The sequence below is a fragment of the Chlorocebus sabaeus genome, chromosome 14, assembly GCF_047675955.1.
Source record: "Chlorocebus sabaeus isolate Y175 chromosome 14, mChlSab1.0.hap1, whole genome shotgun sequence".
NCBI classification, from domain to species: domain Eukaryota; kingdom Metazoa; phylum Chordata; class Mammalia; order Primates; family Cercopithecidae; genus Chlorocebus; species Chlorocebus sabaeus.
This window is the reverse complement of record NC_132917.1, coordinates 24,577,008-24,596,023: the sequence shown is the minus strand read 5'-3', so window position 1 is coordinate 24,596,023 and position 19,016 is coordinate 24,577,008. Positions and strand designations below refer to the sequence as shown.

The 19,016-nt window shown below is 54.2% G+C and overlaps 1 protein-coding gene across 7 annotated transcripts in view; it reads left to right on the top strand.

Annotated features, from left to right (window-relative positions):
* The first annotated feature begins 8,118 nt into the window (after window positions 1-8,118).
* ADCY3 (adenylate cyclase 3) overlaps window positions 8,119-19,016 on the top strand; it is a 105,116-nt gene continuing 94,218 nt past the window's right edge. For 3 of the 7 annotated variants that reach the window (XM_007971290.3, XM_073022828.1, XM_007971283.3), the window contains exons 1-2: window positions 8,120-8,738; window positions 9,234-10,098. In XM_007971290.3, coding sequence (XP_007969481.1) covers window positions 9,424-10,098 — 675 coding nt within the window. In that variant the 5' untranslated portion in view covers window positions 8,120-8,738; window positions 9,234-9,423. Of the gene's footprint in view, window positions 8,739-9,233; window positions 10,099-19,016 lie in introns of all 7 variants that reach the window. The other 4 variants (XM_073022829.1, XM_073022826.1, XM_007971286.3 and 1 more) reach the window with 2 other exon arrangements.

Below are 19,016 nucleotides of genomic sequence, written 5' to 3'. Positions count from 1 at the left end.
CCGAGACGGGTGGATCACCTGAGGTCAGGAGTTTGAGACCAGCCTGGCCAACACGATGAAACCCCATCTCTACTAAAAATACAAAAATTAGCCAGGCGTGGTGGCGCATGCCTGTAGTCCCAGCTACTCAGGAGGCTGAGGCAGGAGAATCATTTGAACTCAGGAGATGGAGCTTGCACTGAGCGGAGATGCTGCCTTTGCACTCCAGCCTGGGCGACAAGAGTGAGACATCTCAAAAAGTAAAAATGTGTAGGGTCTCTTCTCAAAAATCACCCTTTCACAGACCTTTGCGATGATTTCCTCTCCTCTGATTTAACATGGCAAAGGCTCGTTTATTTCAGCATGGAGATTAGAAACATTAGAGAAAGTTGTAATGGGAGGAATTAAGATGAGTCCTTCCTCTAATCAGTACTACAGGGATCTATATCACATTAGGAGCCTGCTGTGATAGGCAGAATCATGTCCATGCAAAATGTCACCACCCTAACCCCCAGAAACTGTGACTATGATGCCTTACATGGGAAAAGTGACTTTGCAAATGTGATTAAGTGAAGGACCTCGAGATGGAGAGATTCTCCTGGAATATCCCGGTGAGCCAGATCTAATCACAGGCGTCTTTAAGATCGGAGAACCTGTGCCAGCTCCCCAGGCTGTCTTAGCCTTGCTCTTCTGGGTGCTGGTGACTTTCCACCCATGAGAAAGACTGTGGGGCTGGGCCCTTCATCTCCTCCCAGCCTGAGCCTTTTCTAGTCACTCCCGTTGTTCTGAAAGCTTCCTGCTCTCTCCTATCCCCCGCAGGCCGCGGGAGGCTTGTTAGCACACATTTCTATGGTGCCTCCTCCTGAAGGGGCAGGGCTCGGGCGCTTTTGGAAACGTGACGTCCCGCAGACGCCTCGGAATTACTCAGCATTCACATGCCGTTTCACGCGCCGTGGGCACGTGTCCTTCTCTCCCCAAATTTAACCCCTCTGGGCCTCAATGTCTCCACCTGGGCTGGAGCAGAATGGTGTTTGGAGTCTCTTTCAACTGCCAGCAGGGAGCTGTGACTCTCCAGGATTCGCTCTGAGTCCCTGAGGCACCCTTGGCTACAGAGAAGCAGTGACAACCAAAGGAAGCTTCCTGAGCCTTCCTTGTATGGCCGAACTTCTGGGTGGCCAGAGCCTGGGCCTCTCTCTGCCGCTTCCTAGCTGGGGCCGGAGCGAGTTACCTCATGTCTCTGCGCTCCCGCTTCCCCACCCGCAAAACAGGGACGCCAGGGGTCTCTACCTGGGAAACCAAAGGGAAGAAGGCAGCGCGCAGTGCCTGGAGGGCAGGGTGCAGGAAGGGGAGCTGCTGCCGCTGTCTGGGGATCGGGCCCATGGGTGTCACTGGCACTGTGGCTCGTGTGCCATTGACATTATTTCCATGACATATTGTGGAATAGTCACTCTGTTTCAACGACTGGGCAGGAGGAACCAGGGATCCTGGTCCTTGCTCCCGAGGAGACGCTCACACCTGCCGAGGGGCACAGACCACGCCCAGCCCCAGCAACGCTGGTGTCTGGAGTCTTCACTGCGCATCCTCAGCCCGCTTCCCTCTGCCCGCGCCAGGGGCCTAGAAACAGCACCCGAGGGCAGCCAGCAGGGCCCACGTCCTGTGCAGATGGCACCGAGCGAGGAGAGGGAAGGAAGAGGTGAGGTGGGCACCCACCAGGACGGATGAGGCAACCGCCAGGCACATGCATGCACACTCACACATGCACGTGAAGGTTCGTTCTCACACACAATTATACACACAAACGTGAAGGTACATTCTCACACACTCACAATCACACATACCCACTCACACACAAACATGAAGGTACGTTCTCACAATCACACACCCACTCGGAATCACACACAAACGCAAAGGTGTGTTCTTACACACAATCATACCCACTCACATTCACACACAAACGTGAAGGTACGTCTCACACATAATCATGCTCACCCACTCGCACACACGAACATGAAGGTACATTCTTACACCCAATCACACACCCATTCACACACACAAATGTGAAAGTATATACAATCATACCCACTCACATTCACACACAAACGTGAAGGTACGTCTCACACAATCATGCTCAAACACCCACTCGCACACACAAACATGAAGGTACATTCTTACACCCAATCACACACACCCATTCACACTCACACACAAATGTGAAAGTATATACACACAATCACACCCACTCACACTCACACAAAGGTATGTTCTCACAATCAGACACCTATTCACACACAAACGTGAAGGTATAGTCTCACACACACAATCACACCCACTCACACAAACGTGAAGGTACATTCTCTCACACACACACGAAGGTACGTTCTCACACGCAATCACACACCCACACACACAAACGTGAAGTACATTCTCACACAATCACCCACCCACTCACGCAAACGTGAAGGTGTATTTCCACACACAATCACACTAACACACCCACACACAGAAACATGAAGGTATGTTCTCTCTCACACACACCCACTTATACTCACACAAACATGAAGGTGCATTCTCTCACACATACACAATCACACACACAAACGTGAAGTACGTTCTGACATAATCATGCTCATACACCCACTCGCACACACAAACACGAAGGTACATTGTCACAAGCACACGATCACACACACCCACTCACACTCACAAACATGAACCTACATTCTCACACACACTCGCACTCACACACCCACTCACACACAAATGCGAATGCATTTTCACATGCACATTTACACACCCACACACAAACACGAACATACATTGTCACACACGCACTCACAAACATGAAGGTATAATTCTCACACACACACAGGCCGACGTGAACGTACATTCTCAGACATGCACACTCACACATCCACTCATGCACACGTATGTGAAGGAACGTTCTCACACACCCCCCACTCTCACACACATTCCTCACACCCCTCCTCACATTCACAGTCCTGCACACACGCTCTCACACCCAGCCACAGTGCCCAAGGAGTGACCCTGTGAGAGTCAGGGAGACTCCAGCACGGGGCAGAAGAAGGGAGAGACCAGGAACAGAGACAAAGAAGTGAGGACACAGGGACAGACTGGCCCGTGCTGTCGATGCTGTCAGAGGAAGACGGCGCTGGAGTCGAGGGGCCCCAGATGCAGTCATGGAGAAGACTGGGGGCAGGCAGCCAGCCCAGCCATGCAGGCCACGCTGGGGCAGAAGTGCTCAGGGCTGCCCAGTTGTCTGCTGTGAGATCCTGGTAACTCCAGTTGACTTGTTCCATTGAGATCTGTGCACCATGTTGGTACCCATGAATCCCCTCCTTCCTGACAAGGATCCTGAGTAGGGGTTAGTGCTGTCACTGCACCACAGAGACACAGGCTTGGGGGGCTCAGTAATTGGTCCAAGGTCCTCAGCTCTCATCAAGACCATGCTCAAAGCTGAGCTGATTCCAGAGAGCCAGCTTTCCCTAGGGTACCATACGCCTCTCCACCAGGTGACAGGATCCAAGCTGCTGAGCCTCTGAGCCAGCAGGAATGGATGAGGGGTGTGGGCCCTGCGCAGGATGCTTGAGTATCCCATGCCACATTCCCCCGGTCCCCCTCTCTACTCCCGTTACTGCTGCAGGCACACCCCAGCAGCACCTTGCCAGGTATCTGCACTGAGGATCCATTTCCTTCCCAGGTGCTCACCACTTAGCCTCCTTTGCACAAACCTGGAAGAGCCAGGGAGAGAACACCCTGACTGGCGACCCTTAACCAACAGGGAAGGATGGCAGGAGGACGAATACCCACCTCTGCCAGCCCTTCAGTGGAAAGCTCTGAGGTGCCTTCTGCAAGGCTCGTAAGACAGTCCCAGCAGGATCAAGGCCCCCTCCCACACCAGTGGCCAACTCCGTAACAAACCCTCATATTTACCAGCTTTCCTGCCTTCTCTGTTTTGAACTTCCCAGGCTCCTGTTCTGTTTCCCTGGAATCACTTCCCCAGTTAAACCACCTGCATGCAGGCCTTGTCTCAGGTTCTGCTTTCAGGCCCCAAACAGGGCTCTCCTGGTGCCCAGCACCAGGGCAACTAATGATCTCTCTCCCACTTCTGTTTTCCCCCAGGACACAGAGTTCTGCTCTGATCTATTGTTTGCTGGATTCAAGAGCCACCGCATTTCCCGGGGGGTGGGGGGGGGAACCATTCTTGTTTATCCAATAACAATTAATTCTCAGCCATCATCTCTAGTCTTGAACCACACAAACAAAAAGGTACCTTCAGCAAAGAGGTATCCCATCCAGGCAGATGCTGGGTTGAGGTTGAGGGGTCGGGATGCCCTCCAAGCTTTGACTTAAGTCCATGATTCTGTCTTCCTTTTAGGACAAACTGCAGGGGCAAGTCACCCGTGCAGCCATTTGAGGTCCTGAGTTGTGTGTGTTTAGATTTCCTGTATCATTTGATTGTAAAAGCGAAGCATGCCAGTTGTCCAGGTTACATCAATACAAAATGTATAGCATGGAAAATAAAAACACCTCCCCCATAATCCCACCCTTGTCCCTCGAGGGTGGTTATTTTTCATTGCCCTAGGACCAGGACATTCCCAGCATCAGGGAATGAGGCCAGTTGGTCCCTTCAGGGACAGCCAGTGCCGTTATAAAGTACCGTTTCTTCTTAGGGAGACTTCCATTCATTCAATGAGTATTTTTTGAGTATCTACTATAGGTGCCAGGTACCGGGCAAGCCCCTGTGAGTGAGATGGATGAGGCCCTCGTGGCATTTTCCCTGATCTCCTCTGTGACAGGATGTCGAGCAGCTCTCTTGCCCGGGAATATTCACCCAGATGCTTCTGGCTCCCCAGGAGTCCTTGCAAGGGGCTACTGCTGTCCCACTGTGCTTCCCACATCCACAGGGAAGGGCTGTGCCAGAACCCAGGACGCAGAGCAGGGATGGGACTGTGCTGTGCTCTTCCTGTGGCTGGGCTTTTGTGGGGAGGCTCCAGCCACCCCGGGGGCCTGCCTTTCAGGCTCATCAGATCCTTCCCTCTTGCCCTGAAAGGCCCTGTCTCTGATCATCTCAGCCAGAAGTCACCCCCAACTCTAACCTGTGTACACCTGAGGGTCTGCCTCATGGGTGAACATGGTGCCTTGGTAGAACTGGCAGGCTCCTCTGGTTTCCCCAGTGCCCGCTGAGCAGGGACCCACAGCGGAGAGATAGGGAGGGTGGAAGGACAGGGAGTGGGACTGTGAAGCCAGCAGGCAGGGGCTGGAGAGGCAGGAGATCAATTTGTTGTTTTTATATGAGGGTGCCTCTGTGTGGAACTCTCTCCGTTCATGGGGTGGGTGGGGAAAGGAGGCTGGGGCATGAGTGGTGGCAGAGGGCCCTCTCAGCTCAGGAGCTGGGCATGGCTTTGCGGGCAGGGTGCTCCACTGAGAACCATAGGGCTGGCATGTGTGCCAAGAAAAGGGAAGGGGCCCAAAGAGGGTGCAACACAGTGTCTCTTGTGCCAAAGCAGGACCAGGCATGATATTTATCAGCCTTTTAAAAAACATTAGCACAGCTCTCCCCCTACCCCCACTGTTTTTTGAGATAGGGTCTCACTCTGTTGCCCAGGCTGGAGTGCAGTGGTACGATCTTGGCTCACTGCAACCTCTGCCTCCTAGGGTCAGACGATTCTCTCACCTCAGCCTCCTGAGTAGCTGGGACTTCAGGCACCCGCCACCACGCTTGGCTAATTTTTGTATTTTTTGGTAGAGACAGGGTTTTGCCATGTTGGCCAGGCTGGTCTCAAACTCCTGACCTCAAGATCCACCTGCCTCGGCCTCCCAAAGGCTGGGATTACAGGTGTGAGCCACTGCTCCATGCTGTACATTACATCTCCCTTTGTAAAACATAAAAGTCATGTCCTTTTTAACATCATGTGACATTTCAAAATAAATGTTTAAACCTCCAGCAAAGGCTGGGTGCGGTGGCTCACGCCTGTAATCCCAGCACTTTGGGAGGCGGAGGCGGGCGGATCATGAGGTCTGGAGATCGAGACCATCCTGGCTAACACGGTGAAACCCCGTTTCTACAAAAATTGAGCTGGGTGTGGTGGCGCGTGACTGTAGTCCCAGCTGCTTGGGAGGCTGAGGCAGGAGAATGGCGTGAACCCAGGAGGCAGAGCTTGCAGTGAGCTGAAATCGCACCATTGCACTCCAGCCTAGGCAACAGAGTGAGACTCCGTCTCAAAAACAAAAAATAAAACAAAACAAAACCCTCCAGCAAAGGCCAGGCATGGTGGCTCACACCTGTATTCCCAGTACTTTGGGAGGCTAAGGCGGGTAGATCACTTGAGGTCAGGAGTTCGAGACCAACCTGGCCAACATGGTGAAACCCTGTCTCTACTAAAAATACAAAATTTAGACAGGCATGGTGGCGGGTGCCTGTAATCCCAGCCACTTGGGAGGCTGAGGCAGGAGAATTGCTTGAACCCAGGAGGTGGAGGTTGCAGTGAGCTGAGATTGCCACTGCACTCCAGCCTGGGCGACAGAGTGAGACTCTGTCTCATAAATAAATAAATAAATGCCTTCCTTTTTAAAAACCAAAAACAAAAAACCACAAATAACTCTCTCCAAAAAAAAAAAAATCCCCCCGAAAACTCAAAAACCTCCAGCAAATTAAAACAGTGGGGCAGCCCAGCGCAGTGTGGCTCATCTGCTCTTTGGGAGGCCAAGGTGGGCAGATCACTTGAGGTCAGGAGTTCAAGACCAACCTAGCCAACATAGTGAAATCCCATCTACTAAAACTACAAAAATTACCCTGGGCTTGGTGGTGTGTGCCTGTAATCCCAGATACTCGGGAGGCTGAGGCAGGAGAATTGCGTGAACCCGGGTGGCGGAGGTTGCAGTGAGCGGAGATCACGACACTGCACTCCAGCCTAGGTGACAGAGACTCCTGGAAAAAATAAAAAATAGAAATAAAATAAAACAAATGGGGCAAAGTGTTGCTTTATTTAAATTACCATCCTCCTATATCTGATGTTAGGTCCCCTACCTTTGGAATCAAAGCCCTGAGAAGTTTGGGGCTGAAGTTGGCGCCTTTTCAGACAGAGTGTGAGGGAATGGTAGAAACAGCAGTGGCAGGATGGATTCTTTAATGGATCCATTCCCTGAGGGATGCAAGGTGATGCCTGAGGTTCTGGAAGGGGTGCCTGCGGGTAACTCTCAGGTGTATGGGGAGGCAGCTCCATCCAGGGTCTGGATAGACGAGTTTCTCTCCCCTCTGTTCATTCCTTCAGCTCTCCCCAGGGGAGATGACCCCCTATTGCTGCTGGCTGTCCTCAGCACCCACCTCCCCACACGTGCTTTTGTCCCAAAACATTCTCTCTCCTCTTCCTTTATTTAAATTCCCAAAGCCTGTAGTTGATCTTAGCACGGTGTTCTGTCAAATGCAAGGAAAATACTTTATACTGTGGTGTAAGAGACTTACAGGTTTAACTATTCAAAGGAGCATTTGCATCTTTAAGGGAGAGTTTGTGAACTCAAACACATCTCAAACGGGTAGAATGTGCACGGGATATCTCTTCGAAGCAGGGTCTCAGGAACTCTTCCAGTTCCACGTGTGGTGCCCACCGGGCCACCGCCACCCGCCTCCTCCGAGCAGGACAGGGCTCCGTTGCCGGGCCCCTCTGCAGAAAGCTCAGGCCCGGCGCTCCGAAGTCTGGGCTCCCGGAGTGGGCGGGGATACTTAGGCCCCACGCGCCCCGCAGTGGAGCGGTCCCCAAACCTGAGCCCCGGCCTCTGCCGGTCCGGAAGGAAGCCGTGGCGGAGGAGGGGGCGGCGGCAGGGTGTCCCTAGCGCGCCTCACCTGCGGGCGGGCGCGTCTCGGTCTTCCATCCTCCTAGACCGGGCCTGCTCGCGGGAAGGCGTGGATTCGCCCCAGCCCTCCCGCCCGCCGCCCACGCCCGCGCTTCCACGCAGCCGTCTCCCCAGCCCGCCGCCCCCGCCGGATCGAGGGCTGCCCGGGCCCCTCCAGCTCTCGCCCGCGCGGATCCCGGGACCGCCGCCCGGCACCTCCCCCGCCGCCCCGCTCCGGGACGCGCCGCCGAGAGGGCGGTGACTGGGGCGAGGGAGGGGCCGCCCCGCCCGCCTCCCGCCTCCCGGGGCCTGGAGCGCGCGTGGCCCGGGAGCCGCCGGCGCCGCGCGGGGAATAGCTGTGCAGCACGCCGAGCCCGGACTCGGCTGGCTCGGCTCGGCGCCGGCGGGCGAGAGGATGCTGGCGGGCTTCCCCGTGTTCGGCCCGCGCTCCCGCCGGGGAGGGCCCCGCGCGCGCCCCTAGCCGCCGCCGCCGCCGCCGCGGGTGCAGGGGAGGGGTCCGGAGAGCCGCGCTCGCCGCCGCCCGCGCCTGCCGGCTCCCGCACGGCCCCTGCACGGCCCCTGCACGGCCCCTGCACGGCCCCGGCCCCCAAGCCTTAGCCCTAGGGCGGGCGCGCTGGGCCGGCGCCCCGGGATCTCCCCAGCCCTAGTCGCCGCCGCCTCCTTCCCGCTGCGGCCGGACGCCCGCGGATGCTGAGGGGCAGCCCTGCGCCTCTCCCGGTCGGATCCCGGGCCTGACGGCGAGAGATCGCGCTCCGGCCGGCCGGGCCCCGAGGCACTGGCGGGGCGGCGCGGCTCTGCGGAGAGCAGCCCTCGGGCGCGCCGAGCCCTCCCGCCCCAGCCCTCGCGGGGACCGTCCCGGAGCACGCGGTGGCCGAGTTCCCGCACAGGTAAACGCAGGGGCAGGGCCAGGCTTCCGGGGGGAAGACAGCGCCCTGAGCGTGGGAAGGGGGCCGGATCGGAGCCCGAGTCTCCAAGGGCTTGGTGGAAAAAGGAAGTAAACAGAAGGAAGGCTCAGGAATCCCCAGGATGGTCCTAGTTTCTTTCCGGCACATTTTATTTCCAGCTTCTAAGGACTGGGCCTGGAAGGAATTTAGGTGAGGAAGTCAGGGACTGAGAAAGAAGAGATGACAGAGAGAAACCGGGTGCCAGGGATGGAGAGGCGGCTAGGCCCTTCCACAAGCCAGGGACAGGAAATTGAGTGTCTGGCGTGGACAGGACTAAGTGTGCGTGCGGTGGGCGGTGGTGTGAGCGGGGGCGGCAGGGAAGGCCCTGGATTGGGAGGCTCTTGCAGCAGAGATCCTTTTATGAGGGTTAGGGCGGGTCATGGGGAAACCACAAGGTAGGAGGGAAGAGGTGCTTCTACTCAGCAATGCCCTTTTCAGTTCTAGCTGATCAGTGCTCCCTGTGCCCTGGAAACCCGCTCTGCGTTCCTGCTGGAGGTGGCCGCCCCTCTGCCCCAGCCAAGAAGAGGCCCTCCCCAGGTCTCAGCGAGCCCTGAGAGGTAGCCCAGTCCAGAGCTCTTCCTCTGATCCTGGTCCACTTCTCTAGGGCCAGTAGCAGACACCAGCCAGGATGCCGAGGAACCAGGGCTTCTCTGAGCCCGAGTACTCGGCCGAGTACTCAGCCGAGTACTCCGTCAGCCTGCCCTCCGACCCTGACCGCGGGGTGGGCCGGACCCATGAAATCTCGGTCCGGAACTCGGGCTCCTGCCTGTGCTTGCCTCGCTTCATGCGGCTGACCTTCGTGCCGGAGTCCTTGGAGAACCTTTACCAGACCTACTTCAAAAGGCAGCGCCACGAGACCCTGCTGGTGCTGGTGGTCTTTGCTGCCCTCTTTGACTGCTACGTGGTGGTCATGTGTGCTGTGGTCTTCTCCAGCGACAAGCTGGCTCCCCTCGCCGTGGCTGGAATTGGACTGCTGTTGGACATCATCCTCTTCGTGCTCTGCAAAAAGGGGCTGCTCCCGGACCGGGCCACCCGCAGAGTGGTGCCCTACCTGCTGTGGCTGCTCATAACTGCCCAGATCTTCTCCTACCTGGGCCTGAACTTCGCGCGTGCCCATGCGGCCAGTGACACCGTGGGCTGGCAGGTCTTCTTCGTCTTCTCCTTCTTCATCACGCTGCCCCTCAGCCTCAGCCCCATCGTGATCATCTCCGTGGTCTCCTGTGTGGTGCACACCTTGGTCCTGGGGGTCACTGTGGCCCAGCAGCAGCAGGAGGAGCTGAAGGGGATGCAGCTGCTGCGCGAGGTGAGTCCTGCCCACTGTCCCCCCGTGGCGTCCTCTCCAGCAGCTCTCACCAACGTGGCACTTGTTGGAGTTGATGTTTGCTTTGCCTTTGAGTCAAAATGTGTTCTGGGGGCCTCCAGGGCTCTAACCTCTCTCCCTAGTCCCTGCCTTTGCACCCCCGTACCATTGCCCGGAGTCTGCCTGTGCTTGGCCCCAGGGAAAGGAGGATGTCAGGGCACTGGGCCTCAGGGCCACTCTTCACCTGTGCCCAGCCTAAGCGTGTGACAGGAAGGTCCACCCAGGGCTGGTCTTGAGGCAGCATTGTCCTGGCCATTCCCTGTCAGTGACCCTGGCGAGGAGGACTTCCCGTGGGAAGAGGGCTCCTCGATTGCCATCTCTCCCCCAACACTGACTAGCTGTGTGGACTCAGTGCCCCTTTGTCAAATGGGGATAACATCTGCCCTGCCTGCATGACACTTTTGTTGTCAGGCTCTCAGGAGATTTGGGGGAAAGCACGTTAGGATACCTGAAGGGCTGCACAGAGGGAAGATGCAGTTGTCCTATTTCCTGCCTCCGGGCAGCTCGGGCTGCCTGGGGAGTTCTATGAAGTAGAGAATGTCAGTCTCCCCACTGAAGGTGTGGTGTGGGCATGCAAATAGGGGCAGTCATGCCGGCCACTGTGACGTAGGATCTGCTGGTCCTGGAGCGTGTGTTCTACTGGAAGGGGTGGAATTTCGGCCTCAGTTTAACTATTATTTATAGTATTGGGGTGGAATTTCGGCCTCAGCTTAACTATTATAGTGTTGTGTTCCCACCAAGTGCTGGGCGCTCAGGGGCTGCAGAGGCCGGAGGACCTGAGGGACAGTAGGCAGTGTGTGTCCCTGGGGAGCCAGCAAGCCGGTGACCAGAGGCGGAGATGTCTGCATCTGGGTTTGATGCCCAGCCTCCCAGCCTTGTGCCAATGATGGTCAAGAGAGGCTCCCCCACTTCCTGCCCCTGCAGTGCTCTGTCTGGTAGAGACGTCTTAACTCCCACGCCAGCTCTGTTCTGTGGTTAGCGGGGCTGGGGTAGAGTCAGCTCTGAAGTGGTGACCTTCTGGGTATCAGGAGAGGCAGGGCGTGTCCAGAATCCTTGCTGACTGATGTGAGCCTCTAGCAGCCATGGAGGTCAGTGCCTGGGCCCTGGAGACCAGGTGCTGTGGGCAGGCCCAGGGTGAACGGACAGAATCTTCCACTCCTCTGCTAATTTCTCCAGTCATGCCTCAGCCTGCTGATTTGATCTAGAAATGGGTAGAGGATGTTAACATAGGCAGGGGCCTGGCAGGGCATCTAGTCCAGACTCGCCATTTTACAGAGGAGGAAACAGAGATAGGTGATAACTGGTTCACTGTCACCCAGCACTTTGGTGGCAGAAACAGGACGGGAGCCCAGGCATTGACTCCCAGCCCAGGGCTCATTTGTGTGTGTTCCATGGAGCACCGAGAGCTGCCTGAGAGCAGGAGCTTTGCTTCCCATCCCACCTCCTGGGGACAGTGGCTGTGTGCTGCCCTGCTGTCCCCACCCCAAATCTCTGTAGAGGGGGCTGTGAGTTTCTGGTCATCAACTAGGTGGAAACACCAGTCTTGTCTCTTCAGGCCATGCATTAGCCAGTTCCAGGTTCTTTTTTTTTTTTTTTTTTTGAGACACAGTCTCGCTCTGTCGCCAGGCTGGAGTGCAATGGCGCAATCTCAGCTCACTGCAACCTCCGCCTCCCGGGTTCAAGGTATTCTGCCTCAGCCTCCCGAGTAGCTGAGATTACAGGCATGTGCCTCCACGCCTGGCTAATTTTTGTATTTTTAGTAGAGATGTGGTTTCACCATGTTGGCCAGGATAGTCTCGATCTCTTGACCTCATGATCCACTCTCCTCAGCCTCCCAAAGTGCTGGGATTACAGACGTGAACCACTGTGCCAGGGCGTCCCAGGTTCTTTTTAAGCTTAAGGTCTGAGGTCTGGGGATGACTGGTCTCTCTAGCTCCATCTCCTCAGGTGGACAAGGAGCTTATTTTGAGGCCCCTGGAGCTTCCAGGGAAAAGGACTGCAAAGACGTGGCCACAGGGCTGGGCCGGGGCCTGGGTGCCCCACCAAGTGGCTGCTTGGAGATCACTTCTAAACTCATGATGGTTTTCCTTTGGGTACTGCTAAGACATAAAACCCTAAAACTTAGAAAACAGAAAAAAAAAAAAAAAAGATAGAAATCAAGAGTAAAAATATTAGCATCCCAGAGGAGCCCGACCTTGGCATGGAAGCAGTGCCTGGGAGGCAGCTTTGGGAGCAGAGCAGGAGGGGCAGAGGGCTCTCAAGGTCCGATTGGGAGCCTGAGATCGAAGGAGAAGGCCCCAGCTTACAGTGGGCTGTGTTCCAGAAGCTTCTGAGTCACTGGTTGAGACTAATGTGACTTTTTTAAAAGGTGCCTGGGTTCCCAGGCCCACCCACCAGAGTCTTCCTCAACTCACAGCATCCCAGCATTTGGCCTCTGAAGACGATGGAAACAGGGTTGGGCATGGTGGCTCATGCCTGTAATCCCAGAACTTTGGGAGACTGAAGCAGGCGGATCACGTGAGGTCAGGAGTTCAAGACCACCCTGGCCAACATGGCGAAACCCCATCTCTACTAAAAATACAAAAATTAGCCAGGAGTGATGGGGCGCACTTGTAATCCCAGCTACACAGGAGACTGAGGCAGGAGAATCACTTGAACTCAGGAGGCGGAGCTTGCAGTGAGCTGAGCTCTCACCACTGTACTCCAGCCTGGGCGACAGAGCAAGACTCCATCAAACAACAACAACAACAACAACAACAACAACAACAAACACGGGCTGCAGCAGCCTGCGTTGCTGTGGGGAGGGATACCTGGGACAGCGGTCTCCCTGAGCCGTGGAGTGAGGCGTCATTCACCTCCCCTGCTGCTGTTGCCTCCTGGGATGTGGACCCCATCAAGGATAGGGGGCAGGGGCTGGAGGATAGGATGCAAGGACCAGGGGGCTAGGCCCCTCCTAGTCAGGGTAGGTCCCAGAACTTTCTCCAGACCCCAGACCCCAGGCACTGCCTTTCTCTTGCCCATGTGCTTCCCCTTGTCTTTCTCTCTCCCATCCCCTGTTGGCTCTGGCTGGCGACTCCCTCCAGGGTCAGTGGGGGATGAACACAGTTTCCCAGTTTGAAGTAGACACCTGGATTTCTGGGGGCTTGCGAGTTTTGTGATTTTGTTGCTGCTGTCACTGGCAGCATGAAGCTTTGCCAGTGTCAAAAGTCTTCTTCCTTTGCAGCCCTTATCCCTCCATGCCCATGCGCGGCTCTGTGGGGAAGGACGGAAGGTACACATGGGGCTGCGGCAGCCTGAGAGGTCGGAGGCCAGCCAGACAGCCTGTCCTGGGCTCCTCTCAGGAGGCTGGTGGGTGGGGTTCTGACAGGAAGAACAGGTGATCAGAGAGTGTGGGATGGGGTGGGGCTGGAGCCCCACCAGTGAGTTAATAAATGAATATTGCTGAGCTGCATGGGCCTTGCAGCCTGCAAGGTCAGGGGATAAGGAGGGTGAGGCCATCTGACACTCAGGCTGTGCTGGGGTGGAGAGGATGTTCTGGGAGCCACCTTGGATGGGCAGGGACCTGACCAGTGGTTCTCACGACCCATCCTCTAGCCCCTGCCTGTCCCCCATTCTTTTTTTTTTTTTTTTTTTTTTGAGATGGAGTTTCATTTTTGTTGCCCAGGCTGGAGTGCAATGTTGTGGTCTTGGCTCACTGCAACCTCTTCCTCCTGGGTTCAAGTGATTCTCCTGCCTCAGCCTCCCAGGTAGTTGGGATTACAGGCAGCCGCCACCATGCCTGGCTATTTTTTTTTGTATTTTTAGTAGAGACGGGGTTTCACCATGTTGGCCAGGCTGTTCTGGAACTCCTGACCTCAGGTAATCTGCCTGCCTTGGCCTCCCAAAATGCTGGGATTATAGGCGTGAGCCACTGTCCAGAGGAGGAAACAGAGGACAAAACAGAGATGGGTGATAACTGGTTCACTGTCACCCAGCACTTTGGTGGTGGAAATAGGACGGGAGCCCAGGCATTGACTCCCAGCCCAGGGCTCATTTGTGTGTGTTCCATGGAGCACTGAGAGCTACTCCATGGCTCCCCCATCCCAGGAGGCAACACAGGCCCAGAGCAGCCGGAAGGGAGAGCAGATGGATCAGGAGGAGCTGAAGCTGGCAATATTTGCCCATTTCGCTCTCCTGGCCTGGGTCCTGCCCCAGGACCTGTTACAGAACAATTTGCCCTTTACTGCTCTAAACTGCCCCTGAGCTGGGTGAGGAGGAAGGAGGGGGCTGGGCCTAGGACCAGTATCTGCAGGACCAGCAGCCAATGGGTGTGGACAATGGGGAAGGCAGCCAGGATGGTTGGGGGTGGTTGGGGGGCGTGCCTTTAGCATGTGGCAAAGTAGGGACTAGGAACTGCTGACAAATATTTTGTACCCTTACTTCAGAGCAGAAAGGCTATTTGGGAGCAAAATTATCTCATGGAATGAAGAGCCTGTGAAGACCTTTTTCCACCAAGTAAAACATGAGGAAGCTGTGGATGTGCAGTTTCTTTCACACCTGCAAATGACACAGCAATCATTCACCCAGGGAAGGAACATTTGCTCCGAGGGGCTGGAGGGAGCTGCCATAGGGAGGGTGAGAGGAAGCTGAGGCTTCCAGAGACACTCTGTCTGCAGACAGCAGGTAGCTGTTGCATGCACCTCACCCGTTTCATCCTGGATGTTACTGGCTCCATTTCACAGATGAGGGGACTGAGGCTCAGTGAGGTTGAGAGGAGGTAGTGGGGCTGGATTACAGGGGAGGGGTCACCGGTGGGTAAGAAAGGTGGAATGGGGGACTTCCCTGAAAGCCTCTCTTTCTCTGGAACCCAGACATCTGGGCCTCCTCCTCCTTTTCTGGCTGCCCCCAAATGTAATTTTGCTAAGCAACATGACTGAACAGTGTCAAGAGATGGCAGTCCCTAAGGTATAACAGGAGGCACCCCCTTCTCCCCATGGGAATTGGATGCAAAGAGGGGAGAAGCCCATGACAATGTTCCCTGTGGGCATGTGGCCAGGAGTACGTGAGAAAGGCAGGGGGCTGAATTGGAACAGGAGCTGGTATGGGGTGTGGTGGGCAGGAAGCAGCAGGCCTGGGGGCTTTCAGCCTTCAGGAAGCAGGCTGCGGGGAGAGGCGTGCAGGACACAGGGCAAGAGGAGGCAAACTCAAGCCAGTCCTGGCTCTTTGGCCCTGGGTTCCTCTGCTGAACAGGGGCGGGAAAGAAGTCGTCATCCCTCCATGGAGAGTATGCAAATGGGCATCAGCGGCGGGTCCAGGGAACGGAACAGTGACGACCTGCATACAAGGGGACTGCAGGGCCATCAGATCCAACTGCATGTGAGGAGGAATAATCAGTCATTGAACATGTAAACTACTTTGCAGAAAATCACCCCTCCATCCTTTCCCCGTCGCAGCTTTCTGTGGCCTTTTCTGATCCCCATCTGTGTGTAAACAGAGCTTTCCCAGTTTGTCATCATCGTGCATATGCAATTTAGGCCCCACCTTTCACCCACATTATTTCCCTGACATTTTGCTGTGAACATTGGACTTCTCGTGTTTATTATTTTAAATCAGCGCTTTATAGTCAGCGGGTATTTCTAGAGAGGAAACGGAAGCCCAGGGCTGAGCCAGGGGTGGGTGACTGGGTAGTTTTATACCCACATGCAGGCATGCACACACACACACACACACACGCACGCGCACGCATGCTCACTCCTGGGCTTGAGCTGCCCAACCTTCTGGGTAAACCCTCTGAGAGATGGAATGGCTGGGATGCCAGGGTTATTTGCATTCTGCAGTTTCTTCATAAACACACAGTAAATCCCACGAAGGTGGTCCAACGCTGGATTAATATTCCAGCACCACTGTCTGCCGCCCGCTGCCCCCCCCACCAAATTATACATTCTTTTTGTTTTTTCTTTTTTCTTTTTCTTTCTTCTTCCTTTCTTTTTTTTTTTTTTTCCAAATAGAGACAGGGTTTCACCACGTTGCCCAGGCTGGGCTTGAACTCCTGAGCTCAGGCGGTTCACCCACCTCCGCCTCCTAAAGTGCTGGATTACAGGTGTGAGCCACTGCACCCAGCCATCACCAAATTACACATTCTTGATGATAGATTCCATGGGTATGTGCTCTCACCAACACTGAGACTCAGAGACACATCGTTTGTAGGTCGAGGCCCATGAGCAGGGACAGTGAGGAGGTGGCTGTGTTTACTGAGCTTTTGCTGTGTTACAGTTTAGTGCCTTTTGGCAAGAGGCAAATATTATTTCCATTTTACAGATCAGGAAACTGAAATGTGTGACGACTGAAATGACTTGTCCAGGGCCACATAGCTAGTAAGCGGTACAGCAGGATTGGAACCCAGGTCAGTAGGATTTTGGAGTTCCTTCTCATTGGAGTCATAAAAGAACCCCTTAGGCGGTGACCAGTAGCTCATCCCTGGAATCCCAGCACTTTGGGAGGCTGAGGCAGGAATATCATTTGAGGCCAGGAGTTCAAGACCAGCCTGGGCAACATAACGAGAGCCCATCTTCACACATACACACACACACACACACACACACACACACCCACCCAAAAAAATTCAGCTGGGCTTGGTGGTGTGTGTGTGTGTGTGTGTTTTTGTTTTTTTGTTGTTGTTGTTGTTGTTTTTTTTTTGAGTCTGTCACCCAGGCTGGAATGCAATGGCGTGATCTTGGCTCACTGCAACCTCCACCTCCTGGGTTGAAGTGATTGTCCTACCTCAGCCTCCTGAGTAGCTGGGATTTCAGGTGCCTGCCACCATGCCTAGCTAATTTTTTTGTATTTTTAGTAGACACGGGGTTTCACCACAGCGGCCAGGCTGGTCTCGAACTCCTGACCTCAGGTATCTGCCTGCCTCGGCCTACCAAAGTGCTGGGATTACAGGCATGAACCACTGCACCCAGCCTGGTGGTATGTGTCTTATACAGGAGGCCGGGGAGGAGGATGGCTTGAGCCCAGGGGTTTGAAGTTACAATGAACTCTGATCACATCACCCCATTGCAGACTGGGGAATAGTGAGACCCCATCTCAAAAAGAAGAACCCCTTAGATATTCCATCAGAGCCTGTTGAGATAGTTCCAACGGGGTTAGGGTTTTGGTTTCTCAACCCACAAGCATTAGAAGGAGCAATCTGGGGGATGAGGAGGTGTTTATGGGGGCATCTTCAAGGAGCAGAGATGTCTGGGGTGTTGGGTGTTGCAACCAACAGCCCTCGTGCAACTTCTGTGGCTGTAGGAGGTGTTGTTACATTATAGGACGGTGTAGTAACTGATGTGCATAATGGTGACCAATTCATCAAGAAAATATTAAGGCTAGGTGCAGTGGTTCACACCTGTAATCCTAGCACTTTGGGAGGCCAAGGTGGGCAGATCACATGGTCAAGAGATCGAGACCATCCTGGCCAACATGGTGAAACCCCGTCTCTACTAAAATACAAAAAATCAGCTGGGCGTGGTGGTGCATGCCTGTAGTCCCAGCTACTCAGGAGGCTGAGGCAGGAGAATTGCTTGAACCCAGGAAGCAGAGATTGCAGTGAGCTAAGATTGTGCCACTGCCCTCCAGCCTGGTAACAGAGCGAGACTCTGTCTCACAAAAAAAAAAAAAAAAAAAAAAGAGAGAGAAAGAAAATATTAAATTACATTTAGTATAAAGTGCAGTGTAGTATCTAAAAACATTTTCCTCGGGAATGGATAACACAAGTTTGAACAAATAAGGATTGTATTTGGAAATTCAGTAATGTGGGATGGCCCATTACTCAGTGTTACTGAATAGATGTCCATTTCTTCACCATGTGTTTTAGTTATCCACTGCTGTGTAACAAACAGCCCCGAAACTTAGGGGCTTAAAAGAGTAACAGTCTAAACCTGGGCAACATGGAAAATTCTGTCTCTACAAAAAGTACAAAAATCAGCCAGGCATGGTGGCATATGCCAGTAGTCCCAGCTACTCAAAAGGCTGAGGTGGGAGGATCATGAGCCCAGGAGGCTGCCATGAGCCATGATCATGCCACTGCACTCCAGCCTGGGTGACAGAGCAAGACCGGTCTCAAAAAAAAAAAAAAAAAATGATAGTTTATTGTTTCTCATGATCCTCTGGGTTGACTGTTCAGCTGGGTGGTTTTTGTGCTTCACGTGGCATGGGCTGGGGTCACTCATTTGTCCACCTGCACTGTTTCATTCATCTGTGGCATTCAGTTGCCAGCTATGCTGGCAAGTTCTAAGAAGCCTTTACCCACATGTCCGGAGCCTCAGAGCTCCTCCTCCTGACGTCTCCATGTGGCTAGCTTGGGCTTCCTCACAGCATGGTGGTCTCAGAAAGTGGAAGCTATCAGAGTTTTTTAAGGTTAGGCTCACCACTATCAGCTACAAGATGTCAAGGCTAACTCAGATGCAAGAGGAAATTGATTCTGTCTTTTGATGTTTGAGTGGCGTGTGTAAGAGAGGGAATGAATTGATCGCAGCTGTCTTTTGAGGCTGTCTGAGAAACCAGGAGGCACATGGGGGATGCTGGGAAGACAGAGCTAATTAAAGCCATGAAATTGGGTAGGGTCCAAAATACTCTGTGACCATAGAATGCTTCAAAAGTTAGAAATGTGGCCCAGAGCCCAGTGTTGTTTAACTTCATTAAGATATTGATTCTCCGTAGGATCCAATACATCATTTCTAAGATTTTTAGAAAGTTTCAGAACGGCATTGTATAGAGAGAAATGATGGCTCAGAATTCATCTGTATAGACTTTGCTTTGCCTTATTTGGGTGAGAAGTCATTCTCTTACTTCCTCAAGCATGCAGTGGCCCCTGTGTTCAGGACACTGCCCTAGGT